Genomic DNA, 20,449 nt, shown 5'->3' on the forward strand with positions numbered 1-20,449 from the left:
CCCTCGCTCCCGCCCCAACCATTGCCTTTGCCTATGGTGATCTTGCACCATCGTCTCTATCCCTGCCCTACCTTTTAGGCTTTCTCCCCCGGCCTTCCTCCTAATAAAGCTCCAAATTCATAATCCTAAAAATCTTATACCCCCCTAAAATCCCCTACCTTTGATCTATTGGAGCCTTGGAGGGGCTTGATATATAGATAGAGTGTGGTTAGTCTCACGCTGCAGAAGCTCAACCGAGTATTTTTCAGAGATTTCATGAGCCATATATAAAGAAAGAACATGAGAAACCGAAGCAGAAAAGAAAAAGAAAACAGTTCGCTTGCTAATCGCCCATCGGGCTGCTGCGCCGACGTTTATGTACGTCGTGCTCGTGCTTCCCCACCCCCGTCCCACTAGGACCGGACCTGGGCAGTTGGTTGGCAGCGTCGGGCCCCACGCCCATCCCCACTTCCAACCGGCACGAACCGCCACTTCCCCAAACGCCCCCTCGACCGCCCTCGTCTCTCGACACCATCCCGCGCGCCACGGCCTCGGCCTCGCTGCCCTGCCCTGCCCTGCCCTGCCCCGCCTCCTCACGTTCTCCGCCCTCCCCACCGCGACGCGCTCCCCGCGGCAACCGGGCGTCCCCAGGTCCCCAGGAGCACGCACGCCCTTCCGCGGAGCGCGCTCAATGCCGAGGGCGCGCGGTTTATGGGCTGCCGCGCCCGGTCCCTCCTCCGCTGGCTCCGTCACCGCTCCCGCCGCGTCTCCTCCTCTTCCTCCTCCTCCTTCCACCTGACGTCCACCACCACTAACAACAACGACAGCACCGCCACCAGCGAAGACCTCCGCGCCCACTCGCTCCCGCACCAGTTCCACGCCGAGGAGGAGGAGGAGACGGAGGTTGAAGAAGAGGAGGAGCGGGAGATCGGAGAAGAGACCGCCGCCGAGGGCGCCGAGCCCGCGTCCGAGTCCGAGGGGTGCATGCACATGGATCCGAGCAAAAAGGTGGGTCAACTCAACCGCGTCCCCGTGATCGCGCTCTTGGATCCTTGCGACTTCCCTGTTCCCATCTGCTTCTGACGTGGTGTTTGGATCCGTCCGCTGACGGCGGCTGCTCACTGTACCCTCGTGGTGCGTCACGAGATTCCGAATGGTGGCGGTTACCGTTTTTTTGGAGTGGTGCTGGGCAGGGCGAATTCATCGAATGATCTTGTTCTTGCGCGTTCTTCTGGATCTACATAGTTTTTTTTTTTTAAGCCTCTCCTCTGGGTACAGCTGTCGAACACACCCTACACATCACGCGTACATAATCAGACCTAGTCCCTCCACGCAAGGTGTAGATTTTTGGGAATAAATCCCAATGAGAGACATGAGTCGAATCCAGGATTCGAACTCACGCCGGCAGCGAGCCCACCTGGCTCAGCTAGCCACCCGAACAGTTCGGTTCTCTGGATCTGCATAGTTGGGTTCAGAGATGGTGCGCTTAACGGGGCATCCGAATGATGCTTCGGTAACGGGGTTATATTGGTACTACATCACGCTAGCTGTCTTTGTTCGAGTCCTTTCAAATCCAAAACGCGTGGCAGTTTAAGGAAACGGCTTGCGCTTTATGGAAAGAATCGTACAACCTGCGGTACTGCCTTTGGAAGATTCATGGGGCCCTGCGCTTCCACTGCTCCGTGTCCTTTTTCTTGTCCCTGTCATTTAAAACTGAATTGGTCAACTTCAACAGTAGTTTGGGAAGTTGCAGTGTTCCTTGTTGACTTTTCATGAGGTACTGTTGTTTTCCAGCTTATCGTTGATTTGGGGACAATAATCTTCAGTGTTGACTGTTACCCTCTAATGCAAACTAAATCCCTGTATGTTCATGTCTGATCTGCGCATGTTGTCTTGTCTATTTCTTTTGAAGATGTTGTGTTGTCTATTAGAATGTTGACAGTTCACACTATTCAGAATTCGTAAGTTGAACTCTTTTGCTCACTTTCAGGAGTCTGAATTCTTCACCGAGTATGGTGAAGCAAGCCGGTATCAGGTCAGTGAAGTCATTGGCAAAGGGAGCTATGGTGTTGTGGCTGCTGCCGTCGACACCCAGACTGGTGAGCGTGTGGCTATCAAGAAGATCGTTGATGTCTTTGATCATGTCTCCGATGCAACTCGCATCCTTAGGGAGATCAAGTTGCTCCGGTTGCTGCGTCACCCAGACTTAGTTGAGATCAAGCACATTATGCTCCCTCCTTCGAGGAGGGAATTTAGGGATATCTATGTGATCTTTGAGTTGATGGAGTCGGATCTCCATCAAGTAATAAAAGCAAATGATGATCTCACAGCAGAGCATCACCAGTTCTTCTTGTACCAGCTGCTCCGTGGGATGAAGTACATTCATGCAGGTTGTTAGACTCCACATTGAGGGAACTTGTTAATAGTTTGTTAGTTCTTGTGAGCTTTGGTTTCTATGCTTGTTCTATAAGTCTTGGTTTTGCAGCAAGTGTCTTCCATCGGGATCTTAAGCCCAAGAACATTCTAGCCAATGCTGACTGCAAGCTGAAGATTTGTGATTTTGGCCTTGCCCGCGTTTCATTCAATGACACCCCATCAGCCATATTCTGGACGGTAGCCATTTTCATATTGTTGAGCAAAATTATATTTGTTGAACAGTCAAAACTTGATTTTCTTATGATGTAGCATCTTTTGCTGTAGGATTACGTGGCCACTAGATGGTATCGAGCTCCGGAATTATGTGGCTCCTTTTTTTCAAAGGTGGTGTTTCACCTTAGCTTCATTTTGCGATCAACATATCAATGTATTTTCCCCCGAAATTATTACATTAGTTTGATAAGTTCGGATCCAATATAGCGATACTAGTTCCAGATTATCATCTGTTTTTGAGGTTACCCTTAAGCATAACTTTGAGTTCCGGATTTTAACCAACTGTGTTTATATCGGCTAACTTCCCTGTGTGCAACAGCATTTATCCTTTTATTTTTAGAGTTTCTACTACTTTTGCAAGGCATCTGGTTCAGATGTTTTATTCTATATATTGTGGTGTCCTTTCTTTTGACAACATTTAATTATAATATGCATGTTTTTCTTCCCAGCAATTTCCAAAGGAAAAAAAAATCCCCCTCCACTCCGCTTCTCAATGCCCCTTTCATTAAAAAAATGTGAATATTGAACATAGAGGCGTGTTTTACATGCAGATTTAATGCTGCAGAGCTGGCTGTTTATTACTTGAACAATGTGTACATGGTGTGGAATTGATGTCTCTGCTTGTTTTACAAATTTTATAGAATCGCGAGGTTCTGAATCTGGCATTGACTTTTGCAGTACACTCCTGCCATTGATATTTGGAGCGTAGGGTGTATATTTGCTGAATTGCTCACAGGGAAGCCACTCTTTCCAGGGAAGAATGTTGTGCATCAGTTGGATCTTATGACTGATCTACTTGGTACACCTTCAGCAGAGTCTATCTCCAAGGTATGCTCACTCGTTACTAGTGAGACCTTGCATCTGATTTCTTCCATACTTATGTTGAGCTTAATTTTCTGTATTCCAGGCATTACTCTATTTCAGATTTTTAGGTACAGAACTTGTATAAAATGCTCAGTCTTTCATTGGTAGTGCACAGTTACTAACTTACCAATTGTTCATTTATATTTATTGTCCTTTCTTTTGAGGACTATTTCACTATGCCTCTTTAAACAAGTGCTTCAATGTTTAGTTACCAGAAAGTACAAAGTTCTGTACCAATTGACATAAATATTCAATAGCAACAGTCTTTTGCTATTCCTCTAGATTATGTTGGAAACGAAATGCCAACTGATGGATGACACAAAATCATGTGTCCTACACTAAACCATCGAATCATTGCAGATAAGGAATGAAAAAGCTCGACGATACATGAGCAATATGAGGAAAAAGCCTCGGGTTCCCTTTACTAAAAAGTTTCCAGGGATAGATCCTATGGCTCTCCATTTGCTTGAACGTCTTCTTGCTTTTGATCCCAAGGAACGGCCAAGTGCTGCTGAGGTAGGTCTAGTTGAGTCCAATTTTTGTCCACCATAAAGATAAATTTCATCTTTTACGCATCCCTGGTTGGTGCAGAAGGCAGAGATTACCCCCTTTATCTAAAAATATTTCACCTTTGAAATGTTGGATAAGTTGTTCCTCCAAATACTAATCCATGTAAATTTTATTACAGGCCCTGACAGATCCATACTTTAATGGATTAGCAAATAATGAACGTGAACCCCTAGCACAACCTATCTCAAAACTTGAATTTGAGTTTGAGAAGCGGAAACTGGCCAAAGATGATGTCCGAGAATTAATTTACCGAGAGGTACTATTGCTCAATTATATTCTTCACATCATTGTAGAGCTGCTTCTTTCATTACTTTCCTAACTCTTGTTACCTCTCTTTAGATTTTGGAGTACCATCCTCAAATGCTAGAAGAATACCTACGTGGAGGAGATCACAGCCAGATGACCTTCATGTATCCAAGGTGGGGTCCACTTTTTTGTTTAACAAACACGCGTGCTAAACTCTTCGCTGAGTATAGTAGTTGCCTAGTTATATATGACTGGTTCAGGGTTTATTGGGAGTATAACTCTGATGTCTGTGCATGACAGTGGGGTGGATCGCTTTAGGCGCCAATTTGCTCATTTGGAAGAAGGCACTGCCAAGGGTGAAAAACCCAGTCCACAGCTGCGACAGAATGTTTCTTTGCCAAGGTTCTTATCAACACTGACACTTTCTTTTCCTTAACCATGCGAAATTTTTTGTGTCTCTAGCGCGTGGGTCCTATTTTTCTGTCATCTTTTGGCCCTCCTTAGTTGTTCACTTATCTTCTTTTTTGAGAAATTTTACGCAGTCAGGGAGGTTCAATTGGTTATTTATGTAGAGCTTGCATAGATACAGTAGGTTTGATTGAATAAACAAAAGAGAGACCTTAAGCACAATTCCATTAAGGTCCCTGTTATCATAGTAGTTAAAATCTACTTGTATTATGAATTTTTACATAAAATAGTTAAAACCTATATTGTTAGTCTATATAAAATAAAATTTGAAATATTGATGGTCAAAGCTAAAAGATTTGACTTAGGAGAAACCTAAACAGGAGTAAGTACTTAACTAATAATCTGTGTATCTTATCTCAGGGAAAGAGTAATTGGCAATAAACATGGAGATGGCAATGCAGGTGATAAGCTAGAGCATGCCTCAGTGACGGATGGCATCAGCCAACCAGTCTTGAGTGCGAGAAGTTTGCTGAAGAGTGAAAGCATCAGTGCTTCCAAGTGTATAGGTGAAAAACCAAAGCATGTCAAAGATGTAAGTACAGCAACCACATCAGTTCATAATTTCTTCATCATTAGAATACAGGCTTATCCATATTTTCTTTTGGGCTAAGATTGCCAGTATACTTGCTTCCTTCTTTGATGTAGTGAACTGATATTTTAATTTAATCTGTACTTTTCCAGGAGGAATCTGTTTTGGAGAGCGTGGATGAAACAGTCGATGATGTGACGAAGAAAATCCCTCAACTGAAAACCTGATTTTTCTCAAGTTCACTGGAGCAATGAATAGCTCGTAGTATGGCACGTTAGGTTCTCAAGTTGAGGATGGGCCTACGACAAAGGTCTATAGCCAATGAGACCACAAATTCTTATTATGCCAGTAAATCTGTTGTGATGTAAATTTTCTCACGTATTTTTTAGTTCGTGACTGCATACAACCTATGTCTGACTGAATGGCTCCTCGTGTTTTCCTCTGTGGAGCCATCACCATATCCTGTAAATTTTCAGTTGGAAGTGAATCTTCAGCTGCAGCTGATACATATTTGATTTTCCCCCATCAAGTAGGCCTAGGTATTCAGTTAATTTTGTGAAATTGGTTATGGAAAATTTCAGTTTTGATGAAACATTAACCAGTCCATTCTAAATTATAAGATGTTTTTAGTTTTTTTTTTTAGATACGTAGCTTTTTGCTTTTGCACTTAGATATATTATTATGTCTAGATATACATAGTAAAAACCATATATATCTAGAAAAGGCAAAATGATTTATAATTTGGAACATAGGGGTAGCTTAAAACTGACCAAAACCGATTTCAAAAGCGACAAAGAATGCTATTCAACCTTTAGTGTTTAATATAATAGTCACAATGAAAATTAGTTATTTCAATTAATGCCACCTAAAAACTGAATAAATAGCCGATCAGTGGATAATGCTAAACCACCGCCACAGCCGGCTGTTCCCAACATGTCCAAAGTTTTCACCGTGTACATCTTAAAAGTTTTGGAAAGGCCCAAAGTTTTCACCGTGTACATCATAAAAGTTTTGAAAAGGCTAGCGTCCGAACGTCCACGCCAGCTTCATGTAGGCATGCTGTTGTGCCCGCCCGCACGCCTACGCCTGCTTCACGTGGGGACCCACATTGCTCCGTATCCCGCGCCTGCCGCTTGTGCCCCTCCACACCCACGCGGGCCTAGCAGTTGCAGCAAGCGGCTGCTGCATATGGGTCCCATTGCAACATGTGCAACACCAGATCTACTTTTGCAGCATCTAGAGAAAACATTAGCAATGTACGTCCGAAACAGTTGAAACACTTGCAACATATGTCCGAAACACGAGGAAAAACACGTGTAGCCATTGCAAAACATATGCAACATCTAGATGAAACAATTACAACATATATGTGAAACATATGCAACATTTGGATGAAATATTTGCAACATAAGTGTGAAACATATGCAATACCCAGATAAACACACGTGTAACATACATCTGAAAACAGCTGAAACATTTGGAACAGACGCTTGCAACATACGTGTATAACCATTACAACATATGCAACATCTCGATCTACTTTTGCAAAATTCACATGAAACACTTGCAACATGCATATGAAACACCTGAAACACTTGAAACATACGCTCGCAACATGCGCTTTTCAGCGCAACATCTTCTTTGCTTGGGCGAATCGAGGCTCATCGACGCAGAGCTCGATGCTAGCACGAAGCTCGATGCCACAGAGGTCGCTAGTGCGGAGCTCATCGGCGGTGCGGAGCTCACCGGCAACACACGGCTCGCCAGCGGCAACGCACGCAGAACTCAGCGACGACACGTAGATGTTGACGGCAGCGCGCGTGGAGCTCAACGGGACGGTTGAGGCCAGCGAAGAGGTGTGCAAGCTGCGACGTGGGGTGAAGAAGCCGATGTGGTGGTCGGTTTGGACGGAGGTTGCATAGAGGAAGGCGCTCGGAGGCACAGGAGCGAGCGACGGTCGTGGAAGCTGGGTGGACGGCCACGGCGCTCGGTGCCTACGCTCTCGAGCAGAGCGAGAGGGAGAGGAGCGAGGGCGAGCAAATGGTAGAGGGAGAGAGGGCGCCTGCTCAGTCTCCACACTTGTCACACTTGCGCGAACCCGAGGTGACAAGTGCGGGCGGGAATGGAGCACGGTGGTCATGCGTCGGTCGTGTTATATCCTGGACATACTTCCTCTTGCTCTGAATGGAGAGACGGAGGAGAGAGACAGAGACGAGATGAAAACGAAAAGAATATTTGTGTGGTGGGTAAAATACGTGGACACCATGAGGTCATATAGCGTCCGACGTCTAGATACGGTACGGACGTATGCAGTGGAGCATTATCGTAAAAGTTTTAGTTAACCAACGTTTTCAGTTAATTTAGTTCGGTCACGAATGTTTCCCACCACTACCAGCTAGTTTTTTCGTTGCTTCTTTTAGTGCTCAAATTTTGTCTAGTCCCGAATTGTTTTCATGTAATTAGCTGCTACTGAATTTTGTTGATTGAATTTGTTTTAGTAGACTTACTAGAATCGTGTATTATATATAAACTTTATTTATCTTCTTCAAATTCATAATGGAAAATATGTTTAGCGTCTGCTCTTTCTCGATCTAGGCCGCCAATATCGGATCGTATGGGCCAATTTCTGAAGCCCAGGCTGGAGAAAGCAGATCGTCCAAAAGCCGCCTCGCTGCGCGTTCTTGGATCACGAACGGGCCAGGCTCATGGGCTGGCATGAAAAAGGATCACGGTGATTACTATTCATTGCGCCAACGATATCGAAAACAAAAACCTGTAGGTAAACAGACTGGACAAAGGCTCATGGGCTGGTTTTGTATTTATTATATAATATAATATATAATATTACTGTAACATATTAATTTGTGTGGTTTTGTATCCAACTGGATATTGGATGATAGCTGTATATACGAGTAACTATAGCTGTATAAGCATATCTCTCAAGATTTCACATATATAGTAGTACATCTTAATCCAAGGAAGATAATTAATATAGCTTTTGTTCCCAAAAAATATTTTTTAAAACCATTTATTAATTTAAACATATGCTTTTCACACTAATGAAAAAAATATAATCAAGCAATCTGTTAACGACTATCTCACATTCTGTAATCTGTAAACCCCAGTAGTTCCACATATATATATATAGGCTATGGCCATGTTCATACGCAAGCCATGATGCATCGCACCCCACGTCACGGTGAAAAAAAAATGCTGTACCAACGAACGCACCCCACCAACCAAACTCTTACGTTGGTGAAGAAGTTAAACGGCATGGACAGACTAATGATTTCGTATACTATATTGATTTCTTTGGTTTTGTATAATCCAGCTGGAATAATTGATATTACTGGGTGATGGTTGTATATATGAGCAACTATTAAGTATATATCGTCTGTCAAGATTTCACATAAATGTAGTACATCTCAACCGTAGAAAGATAATTATTACCAAGATTTTTTATAAAAATATTATTTATTCAAAAGATGTACGTTTATTGCTTTCAACATCACCTAACTCTAGAAAGTTGGTGAAGTAAACCCAGATAAAGATGGATGGCTTTGCATACTTTGGCCATGTCTATCCAGCTAAGTTGGAAGAAACTAACTAATAGCTAATTGTTAGCTGGTACTACCTAGTAGATAAGACATTAGCTAGCTTATTAACTAAGGATCCAAACGGATTTCCAGTTAATTTTTAGCAGTTGTTAACTAATTTCCATAGTTTTGTATCCAGCTGGAATATTTAATGGTGGCTAGCTGTATATATGAGCAACTATTGTTGGAAGAATATATTTGTAGATTTCACATATAAATGTAGTACACCTCAACTCCAGCAAGATAATTATTGTAGTTTATATTTAAAAAAGTATTTTGAATCAAATGTTTCTTATTTTATATATTATGCCTTTCACAATAATTAGAAAATATCAATGAATCTTTGGCAAACATTATTACGCTTTTCACAATGATGAAAAAGATAAGGTTTTGACAGATCATCAGTACTCCTATAGTTCCATGGTCATGTTTTCACCCATAAGGGTACGAGCCATGATGAGTTCTCAGGCCCTCATGTATGGTTTGTGTCGCATATTGCGGTGAAAATGGAAAAGGAAAAGAAAAGAGAAGAAAAAACATTTGCTAGACCACCCATCTAAAAGCATCGGTGAAGTTCAGAAACAACCAAGATATTTTGCACACTATATTGATTTTTATGGTTTTATATCCAATTGTATGCTGGTTGATGGCTTTACATTTGACCAAACATTTGATAGAAGCATATTTGTAAATGTTTCACATAAATGTGGTGCCCTCGATAGTCGACATGACAAGATCAAAGCGGCTCCTATGCCGCCAGTGATGCTACCTATTCATGGGCTGCCGCAGGTATTTGTAGAGCTGTGCCGTGTCTGTTGGCCCATTTTCAGAGACACGGCAGCTGCAGGAGGTGCGCTTCCAGGCTCGCAGGAGGGGAGTGTTCGTTGGAGTTTAGTCCTACATCGTGTAGCGATTGTAGAGGAGCACAACATATAAAGCAAGAGAACCCTTACCTATAAGGCTAGTCTTTTGGGTTGGGAAGACCCAAGGCCTTATATGTTGTAGCTCCGGTGGACTTGAGACCTGTGAGAGCGCAGGCTCGTGGTAACGAGTCAGGCCGGCTGCAAGCCAGCTCCAACAGATCGAGAACTCGGTGGTCACCACCGATTCCAACAATCGGTATCGGAGCCCATGGTAAAAAAAAACCTAAACCCAATAAAAAAATATCAAGCGTCACACATATGGCGGGGGCACCCCGATGTGTGACTAAGGGGGAGATTGTTGAGGTTTAGTCCCACATCGTGTAGGGGAGCACAACAGAGATTGTTGGGGTTTAGTCCCACATCGTGTAACGATGGTGGGGGAGCACAACATATAAGGCGAAAGAAGCCCCCACCTATCAGGCTAGTCTTTTGGGTTGGGAAGGCCCAAGACCATATATGTTGGTGGGGTCTTTTGGGTTGGGAAGGCCCAAGACCATATATGTTGGTGGGAGGGCACAACATATAAGGCGGAAGAAGTCCCCACCTATCAGGCTAGTCTTTTGGGTTGGGAAGACCCAAGGCCATATATGCCATATATGTTGTAGCTCCGGTGGATCTGGGACCTGTGGGAGCGCAGGCTCATGGTAACGAGTCGGGCCGGCTGTAAGTCAGCTCCAAGATCGTGAACTCGGTCGTCATCACCGGTTCCAACAATTGGTATCATGAGCCCATAGAAAAAAAGCTAAACCCGATAAAAAATCTCGAGCGTCACATATGGCAGGGGCACCCCGATGTGTGACAGCTCCAACGGATCGAGAACTCGGTGGTCACCGTTGGTTCCAACAATTGGTATCGGAGCCCATGGTCAGAAAAAAAAGCTAAACCTGATAAAAAATTTCGAACGTCACATATGGCGAGGGCACCCCGATGTGTGACTAAGGGGAAGATTGTTGGGGTTTAGTCCTACATCGTGTAGCGATTGTGGGGGAGCATAACATATAAGGCGGAAGAACCCTCACCTATAAGGTAGTCTTTTGGGTTGGAAATGTCCAAAACCTTATATGTTGTAGCTCCGATGGACTTGGAACCTGTGGGAGCGCAGACTCGTGGTAACGAGCCGGGCCGGCTGTAAGCCAGCTCTAAGACCGTGAACTCGGTGGTCATCACCGGTTTCAACAGTGCAGTGCTAGCGCTAGCAGCAACGCTTCCACCAGTACGGCCAAACCGTGCCCTGATTGCCTGAAGACCTTGGAAAACATGGAAGCCATGGTAGCTTCCTTTGCCCAGCGGCAGTAGGGCGGTGCTGCTGCGGTTGCTACTACTCCGATGCCACCTATCTCATCTTGAGGTGCATGCCGCTCCGCCTGATGCATGTGTTGCTAGGCATATGCATGCATCATGTTTCCCCAAGGATAGATAGAGGGTACAATGCAAGATTATTCATCCTTGGTGTTAGTTGTGACTCGTGATCTGATGGGACTTTCAAGGATTAGCTTTTGGTTATTTTTCCTTCTGTTTGAATCTATGTCTGAGTCCATCTTAATTTAGTTTATTTTGGTCATGTATCGATAATCAGGGTCAGTTTACTATTTTCTTCGGAATCGTCTTAGTCCATCATGTTATTCTGAATTAAGGAACATGATTACCGGTTTATGAGAAACCACTGAACCCATCTATTTCTCTATGAAATCTCAAAACAGAAATTTTATGTGTTTGATTATGTTATAAAAATGCACAGTACCGTAACAAACATGTAATGACATTACTGTTTAATCTAATGTGGAATTGGGAATAATACAGATGGACAAAATACTTTCTAGTATGCACAGAACGATTATTGACAAAAGAAGTTTTCTCCGAGCGATAATTCAGAGGGGGTTGTGTAGACAAGCTTCCACTTTCCTCAAACTGAACAAATTCAATTTTTTTGATTCAACTGTACGTCTTCCTCACGATGCTGGGTCTCCTATTTTCCTAAACCACAATAAAACAACAAATCTTCAGTAACTAAATAGGAGATCCCCACTAGCTGATTTTAAGATCCCCACTAGCTGATTTTCCTGCAATTTTGTGAAGCCACATCATCAAGGAGGTAGCTTCTGTCCATCGTAGTTGTCTCTCCAGTTCTCCTCCTTCCCTTCATCAAATTTTCAGCTGTTTCAACTGCGTGTTGAGTGCAGCACTGGACAGTCACGCGGGATTCAAAGAGACTTTTTATTTAATCGCCGCCTGATCCCGATCAGATCACTTCGGCTACAGTTCATACAAAAACCAACGCCTGAAACACCACTCCGTCTATTAGCTTGACAAGATCCATCCGCAGGCTACACTCCCTACAGGCTGCAGCGTGCTGCTCTTTAATTTGTTGCTGGGTTAATCCAATCCAGAGCCGGCGATGCTTGCGTCCATGGCGACGCCGAGACACGTCGGTTCAAGGCCATATGGCACTGGTGGCAGCCGTGGGCGGGGGTCGACTCCGTGGTCATCACCGGCGATGGCAAGGACCAGGTCGTCGTCGGTGGCGAGGGCGTCAACTCCATCAAGCTCACCAGCGACCTACGCAAGAAGATGGGCAGCGCGCAGCTTGTGGAGGTCGGCGAGGACAAGGAGCTAGGAGGAGAAGCCAGACCCGTCGTTGAAGCCGCCGTCGCAGCGCACAACCAGTACTACTACCCCTACTACCCGCCGCTGCCGCCGATCGTGTACGACTAGTACCCGCCGATTCATGAGAAGGCAACGACTTCGTGGTTGCCGGTGATGCTTGCTTCCATGGACCGGTGGGAAACTGCAAGCGCACGTGCCAGTTCCAGACTCACACAGTACATGCCAACGAAATTAAGGTAAATATAGACTAAAGAAATAACTAATTGCATAGATTGTAACTCATTTACGAGATGAATTTTTTTAAGCCTTACAGTAAAACTACCGCAAATGCTAATGGCGGATTAATTAGACTTAATAAATTCGTCTTGCGGAGTACTGTGAACTTCTATAATTTATTTTATTATTACTATCCGAACACTCCCATGTAACATTCCGATGTGGCACCTGATATGACACCTCTAAACTTTAGCCCTGGATTTAAACAAGGCCTAAAACAAAAGTTCCCCTGAAGTACCTTAGAAAATCTCTCAAACTCATGGATCTTCGAGGCCACTCGTAAATTAGGAGTTGATTCTTTTAAAACGTGATTACTGCAGCTTCAGTGTTATGTTATGTATCGTTGTTATGTTGAATTGATTAGCCAGGATGAATTAGTAGTATATTTATTACATCTGTCTAAGTATCGTTGTTAGAACTCTCTGTGGCTTTATAAAAACAGGGTTTCCTCCCAAAAAATTATCTTAGTTAGAATCTACCTTTTCAGGTACTGGAATGAAGGTGACTGCTTCTATACCACAAGCAAGCAGATTCAACAACACACTTGATCCAACCATTTGCTCAATTAAATAAGAAATCAAGAAGCAGCGGCCCCACCGACTGATGCATGACTTCAAGAAGGCCAAGATCTCGATGAAGCAAGGCGCTGAAAAAAACGATGTCCAATTATGTTGCCTTCGTTGAGACCGGTAAACAGTTTCCTTAATTCACCTTTAAGTTCCGCAGCAATATGCGGGTATTCTCTAGTGAATAATTATTTCTTTGTCCAGGAAGAAGCATATTTTTCATCCCCTTGCAGTTTCCCTCTCACCAAGAATGCCATTTTGTGATATTAGCTACATGACATTCTTGATTTTAAGAAGTTGTTTTGCCTTCCAACTTCCAAGTCATTTTATGAGATAGACCAAATTTATGTCTACATAAATGAGCACACATAAACTTTTTTTTTTTCCGAAAGGGAGCATTAGCACATTAAGTAGGAGACAGAAGAGTACAAGGGCCAGGGCTGCAAACGGCGAGGTACCAATGCCAGCCACCTGGACGAACACAGACACAAATCACCGGCTTGAACGGTGGAGCCGAAGGGGTGTACTAACTTAAGAAACTAACATTGCGACTGAAAAAAAAACAGTAGCCCGCGCCTGCACTAGGGAGGTAAGGCGGCCAGCGACGAAAAACTCCGAAAGCCAGCGGCTATCCAGGAGTCGGCCTCTTCCAAGACCACCGCGAAAAGATGAGCGGCATCCTAGACACATGGTCGAATGTCCTTCGGTTCCGCTCCTTCCAGACGTTCCACAAGACGACCAGGACGAGTGAGTCTGCGAACACAAGGTTGACAAGTACCCTTGTGTGTTCGTTTTTGTGTGATGAGTGATTGATCAACGTGATCCACGAATAGGTTGAGTCGGTTACTAACTCTACCATGGCGAAAGCTATGTGTGCATGTCTCTTGGCTCGTGGTGTGCAGGTGTGGAGCACGGAGTCGGTAGTTGACGGCGAGGTGAAGGTCAAAGAGGACGTGCCGTGCCGACAGACCGGGAGCGGTGAAGGACGAACGTGAGGCTTGGACCGAGGGACCGGGAGGCCGGGCGACTAGCCGCGGTGGCTGACACTTGGAACATCAACAAGTGCAAGAAGACATGGAGTGACGGTGTTAACCGGGTTAAGACGGCGGACGCGTGAGTCGAGCAAGGCTCAGGAGGACTTGGCGGGCCGGCCGGTCGAGGACGGCGGTGACATGCGTCGGATGGCGGGGGACGCGTATGGAGTACGCTACCCGCGGACGGTTTTATGGTTTGGGTCTCAAAACCATCGGATGGACGGTTTACGGGTTTGGGCCTCAAAACCCAGGCGGAGGTTCCGAGGAGGGATGGACGGCACGTGGTGGCATCAGGGAGTTCACGTCGAGGCGAAGCTACCGGTGAGAAGGCGCGGTGGCCGTCGGATCAAGATTACACCGGGTTGGACAACAACGCCCTTGGACTTAGCGGTTCAACTCATTTGTATCCAGGGGCAAAACTGGGAATGTGTAATAGCCCTGTTAAATAGGATGAGGGAGCCCCCATCTCCCTCACCTCTCCTATTCTTCGTTTTTCCTTTTAGGCTAGGTTTTCTTCTTCCCTTTGCACTGGAGAGAGAGGTCCATGTACTGAAAAAATTCGTGATTGTTTTCTGGGATTTTTGGTATGGGAATGGAGGCCCAAATCCTCCTCGTGTCCTCCGGAATTCCTCATTTCAAGCTGTGATTTTCGTTCTTCATGTTCTTCAGTTTTTTCCCTTTTTCGTTTTGGGCCACGATATGAAACTCACGAGGATTTAGCTGGGTTCGAGCCATGATTCTTTAGGGATAGCTCACCAACATCATGAAGATCCCCTGTGTGAAATTTGGGGGTCAAGAGCTTTTGATTTGGCTGCGCTTTCATCGATTTTTGGGCGCTCGGTCTTGACTGCTAATAGCCTGTCGTATCTCTGTTCGTCCGCAGCTCCGCTCGTCAATTTCTCTCTGTGTGCGCTGTGTCGGCTTGGGCAAAGGGCTTCCAAGCACATCAGTGCTATGACCGGCAAGTGCAGCAGTTTGCTCCTTTCCTTTTGATTGGTCGATTTCTAGTCTACTTTGCGGCCACATTTTTTGATTCGTCGAGCTGTCGAACTTCTGTTCTTCTATTCGTCAGTTCGCGCTCGTGCCCAAACATGGGAGAACCAGCAGCAGTGCTGCAGCGCCGAGCGCCTCCCAGTTCTAGCCGATGCTAGTCCATAAAGTTATGAACACAACAGCTGCAAGTGTTTGCTTGAACGTGATTTGCTTCTCCAAATCTTGAGTTGTCACTATCAAGCAATAGTGGTTGGATTATTTAATTTCATTTTCAATTGGCAACTCGACTGGTTCCCTTCATTTGCCGCAGGGTGTAGGCATGAGTGCATAGCACCTAGGAGGTGAATGTTTCAACACCATGCGTATGTTGAACCACCAGCCGAGCTCTGCTAGGACACTGGTGTGGTGCGGATAACTCCCTCTGTCTGGTTCTTTCTGTAGCCTAGAATTTCCGGACTGTAATTCTAGCATCAGTTTTTTCGCTTGTGGTTAGCATGTTTGAACTCCGATCCAATTTCCGTTTGCTGTGGCGGTTTTGTGGTGTTCCGCTGTGTTCCTAGGGAACATCCACCCACTCATTTGGGTCGTGGACATCACGGTATTTTATTTGCGCGTTTGGCGGTGAAGTTGGGACAGCGGCCAAATATTTCGAAAGAAATTTTACTGCTCTCATTCACCCCCCCTCTAGTCGCCGTTTATGGTCCTTCAGAGTCGAAGCTTCTTCTGAAGGTCTTCGGGATGGCCGCTCTGGACTGCAGCCACCATTCAGGAATGCCAGAATCCGCAAGCGGCACGAGATGCTGGAGTCCTCCCCTTCGCAGCAAACGGTGCCAAAGCTCCCGGGTGAACACGCAGGAGGCCAACAAGTGGCTGGTGGTCTCTTCGTTTGATCACACAGTGCGCAGGACGCCTCTTGCTGGAGGCCGTGTCGTGAGCACACATAAACTTTAGTGTTAAAACACCAAATTTCTTCCACATTAGTTTATCATTCTCATTTGTCATCGCAACAGAAGAAACAAGACCACCACCATACGTCTAACCTTATTTTGTAGGTTTTCATCAAGCCATCTTCTAAATAAAAGTAATTTGAACCCATCTATTTCTCTCTGAAATCTCAAAACAGAAAATTTATGTGTTTGGCTGTTATATAAATGCACAGTACCATATAACAATCATGTAACGTCATTACTGTTTAATTTGATGTGAGATTGGAATAATACAAATGGGCAAAAGACTTTTAGGTATGCATAGAATGATTACTAGCTATATTATATATATATATATATATATAGGGAGAGGCTATTCAGTAGCCGGCTACAGAATAAGTTATTCTGTAGCCACCTCCATTTACCATAATTTTATATACTAGTTTACGATAATGTCAATATATATTTACTGTAGGTGAACAGTACCAAAATCACGATGAACAGTCCTGACCCGTAAAGGAACAGTGCCAACCCTTTTCCTTTTTCCCACCGTTTTACTGTTGCCCACGCGAAGCGCGGTGTCACCTGCTAGTAAGGACTTTAAATTTGAGAGGTGTCACGTCGTCGCACACTGTTCATCAGAGTTCTCACAGACTCATAATCCTGTGTGTCAACAGTATCAGGCGCGCTACTGTTCATCCGACTCGATAAGAAGTTTTCTTTTTTACCCAAAAAAGTAACGGTGCTATCCCGATAAAAAAAAATTTCCATTTTTTTCCCCACCTCATTCCCACGCGAAGCATGGGCACCCAGGCTAGTTTTCTTTATCAGCCTGATCGGTACCCATTGCTGCGGCTGCAGTTGTAGCCGCAAACCTTTGCTACAGTATTTTTAGTTTTTATGGTACACTATATATGTGGTGTCGTAGCTGCAGCAATCACAGCCGAGCGTATCCTATATCTTTTAGTATCCCAGTTCAAACTAATATCCTACCCTTTACGTAATTTTTAACTCTATTTATTTTTTACAGCCCTCACTTCTGTAATATTTTTAACAAACTATTGGTGCTTCAAACCAGAAGGATTTTGGTTTCGATGGATTATCAAGGTCAGTGCTAGTACATAACAGCAAATAAAGGACTATGGTTCACTTTGTATCTAGGAATTTTATTTAAACATCAAAGGGGAATTTCTTTTCCCATTCCTCACTCATGAGGAGTCAAGCTTTTCCAAAGTTGGATCCAAGGGATTATTGCTCCAAGTGCATTTGCCTCTAGATATAAGCAGAGATCTCTTAGTTCAAAAGAATTTATAATTTCATTAAACATATCAGAGAATTTTCAGGGAACTTTTATTTTTGTCTGAACTAAATCTTAATATGTATGTTAAAGTCTCATCCAATAAGCATTGGAGTACTTTTGCTAGCATAAACTTGAGACAGATCAGTGAGGAATTTATCCTTGTTCTCACCATGAGCTGGACAATACACAATGACTACTCTCCATTCTTCCTCAGCTTTTTATCGAACACATTGGTGATCATAGAAAACTCCTCGTGTCAAATTAAAGGCTTCAACATTAAACCTGTCATTACTCACCCCACAGAGCATAATCTGAGGTTTACAGAGAAAGGGCAACTGATGGAAAGCAAAGGTTCAAAAAATATCATCACAATTTTAACTTATGCTTTAATTTCTTGTAGTCCAAGCAAGTCAACATGATAATCCATAAGCAACTCTTTTGAACAGGAGTCATCAACCCCCCTTTTCGAGACTATGTTCACAGTAAATGACATCAACTAATGTTTTGATTAGTAAAGTATGATAATAATGGTTATGAACAATGATTTTATGTACATTGTAAGGAAACATAAATTCTCGGAAGCGGTCCGTTGATTACATGCACTATCCCAATACTCAATACTATTTACTTTAAACGAGTTGCAATAATGTTTATTCGACAGGAGCACATACAACATTCCTATTGGAACATTATTTATATGTGGTCTTTCCTTCCTTAACTTTAGTTACTAAATTCAAATGAATTATAGTTCTTTTATATTTTAATTTTTATCTTAATATTGAATGTCACGCAGAGGAGCAATGACAAAGAAGAGTTCTCATGCCCTCACTATTTGCATCATCGCACATCATGGTGAGAGCGGAAAAACTAAAGCTACAAATAAAATTAATCGAACGTGTATAATAATGTGATCTGTCTCACTCCTTTATCTTTCTAGAACACAGCTTGGATTCAGATTGCTGTATTTTACATACTTTATTGATTTTCACTGTTATGTATCGAATTGGATGGTGGCTATAAAAGTTATTGTTTAGAGCATATTGTGTCAAGATTGGACAAAAATGTATAGAATAAATCTTGGTATCTGATCCCTAACAAGATCATCACAACTCTGGGCCAATCTTAATTATGAAGGTAAAGCAAGATTTTTCTTCTGTTTGGATCCTTCATAGTTTAAGATGGTTTGCTGGTTAAATTCTGGAAAACAAATGGTAGGGTAACGCACCATTGTGTAAACAAAACCCTTTCTATATAGTACAGCCTTGCATGTCATTATAGCAGATATTATTCAGCACCTCGCCACCTTATGCATAGTCTTGAGTTCTTGACTTTAACCGATTATAGATATATATATTGGTTAGCTTCCCTCTATGCTAGAGCGCTTATTATTCTTTTTATTTTTATAGTTTTTACAACTTTTGCATGGCATTTGTTTTTTTAACCTAGCAACACATCTGGTTCAAATTTTAATTCTACACGTGTTCTTTCTTTTGACTGCATTAAATTATGATATGCATGTTTTTCCTCTAAGAAATTCCCGAAGAAAAAAACATCCACCTCACCTCCCAATTCCCTTCCATTAAAATATGAATATGAACATAGAGGGTTTGTTGTGGTACTCCTAATTGATTGTGGACCATTCATTTAGTTAGATCTAGATGGTTATGATCATCTAATACCTCATAGGAGGTAATGGGAGAAAATCGTATTTATCTATTTATTAATTTAGAAAATAGGAATAATAAAAAAGAAACAAATCCTCTAGTTAGAGCTAACTACCTTTCATGACGTGTCATGCATGCAATGTGATACAATAAATTCACAAGTTTCCAAAATTCATGGCGATAAGTTATTTAACGTGACATGATGCTTGGAAAAATGTGTCAAAAAACAATGTGACATGATGCCTAACGTGTCAAAAAAAATTACGTGGCATGATGCCTAAAAATAATGTGTCATGTTGTTTTAAAAAAGAATTAACCTGGCATAATTTGTAAACATGTTATTTGCCACCACCTCCACTAGCATTAGCTAGCGTCACCAACCGAGGAACTTTGCGCCTATGCTATGACTACGGGCACAAGTTTAAAAACATGCAGCTTGTTCGTTTGGTCGTGGCTTGTCGTAAACGATCATAAATTTACAGCCAGAATAATATTTTTCTCTCACACAAATCAGCCAGCAGTACTTCTTCACGAACCAGCAACGATACGAACCAGCCAACCAAACAGGCTGATGATAGCCGCGGTAGGTTCTTTTCTAGTGTTGCAGGACAATGCTAGTGTGTACTACACTACTACCTCTGTCTCATAAAAAAACGTTTATAGGACTCATGCTAGTCAAACTTACTAGATTTGTAGAAAATGTTAAGAATATTTGTATCTCTAAATAAGTTTTTATATAAATATATTCAACAACCTAACTAATTAGGTGGTTTGTATTATCCTGTTGATTTAGTGGATTACTCGGGCTTGACCTTTATGGTCACTTGAGAGAGGTAGAGGTGGAAAACAGATTCTAGATCTTTGTAGTCACCTCAACAACAAGGACGCACATCTTTATGGTGAAGCTGAACCTCGGTATAAATATCTTTATGTCTGATGTGCTTACTTGTGATCACATCAGTTACGAAAAGATTTGATATATCATAAGTAATACCACTAGGAGAGAAACGACCTTTCATCCATGGCCAAAAAGTATTTAGTCACGGTATAAAATTGCAACCGCGACTAAAGGGAGGATTGAGACCTTTAGTCTCGGTTTGTAAAACAAACTGGGACCAATTCCACCCTTTAGTCCTGGTTGTAACGGAAACCAAAGCGTGTCAGTGCAGGAAGCTTTAGTCCCATTTGAGACATGAACCCGGATTAAAAGTGTGACTTTTAGTCTCTGTTTTAGACACGAACCCGGACTAAAGGTGCCTTTA

The 20,449-nt window shown here is 43.2% G+C and overlaps 1 protein-coding gene across 1 annotated transcript; it reads left to right on the forward strand.

Annotated features, from left to right (window-relative positions):
• The first annotated feature begins 491 nt into the window (after positions 1–491).
• LOC136516733 (mitogen-activated protein kinase 17-like) lies at positions 492–5,813 on the forward strand. Its single transcript, XM_066510214.1, has 11 exons — positions 492–987; positions 1,970–2,369; positions 2,465–2,592; positions 2,680–2,739; positions 3,307–3,456; positions 3,853–4,008; positions 4,181–4,318; positions 4,402–4,481; positions 4,609–4,710; positions 5,137–5,308; positions 5,458–5,813. The coding sequence occupies exons 1-11, from the start codon at positions 691–693 to the stop codon at positions 5,530–5,532; spliced, it is 1,758 nt and encodes a 585-aa protein (XP_066366311.1). The 5' UTR covers positions 492–690; the 3' UTR covers positions 5,533–5,813.
• Positions 5,814–20,449: the final 14,636 nt, after the last annotated feature.

The sequence above is a fragment of the Miscanthus floridulus genome, chromosome 17 (assembly GCF_019320115.1).
Source record: "Miscanthus floridulus cultivar M001 chromosome 17, ASM1932011v1, whole genome shotgun sequence".
Lineage (NCBI taxonomy): Eukaryota > Viridiplantae > Streptophyta > Magnoliopsida > Poales > Poaceae > Miscanthus > Miscanthus floridulus.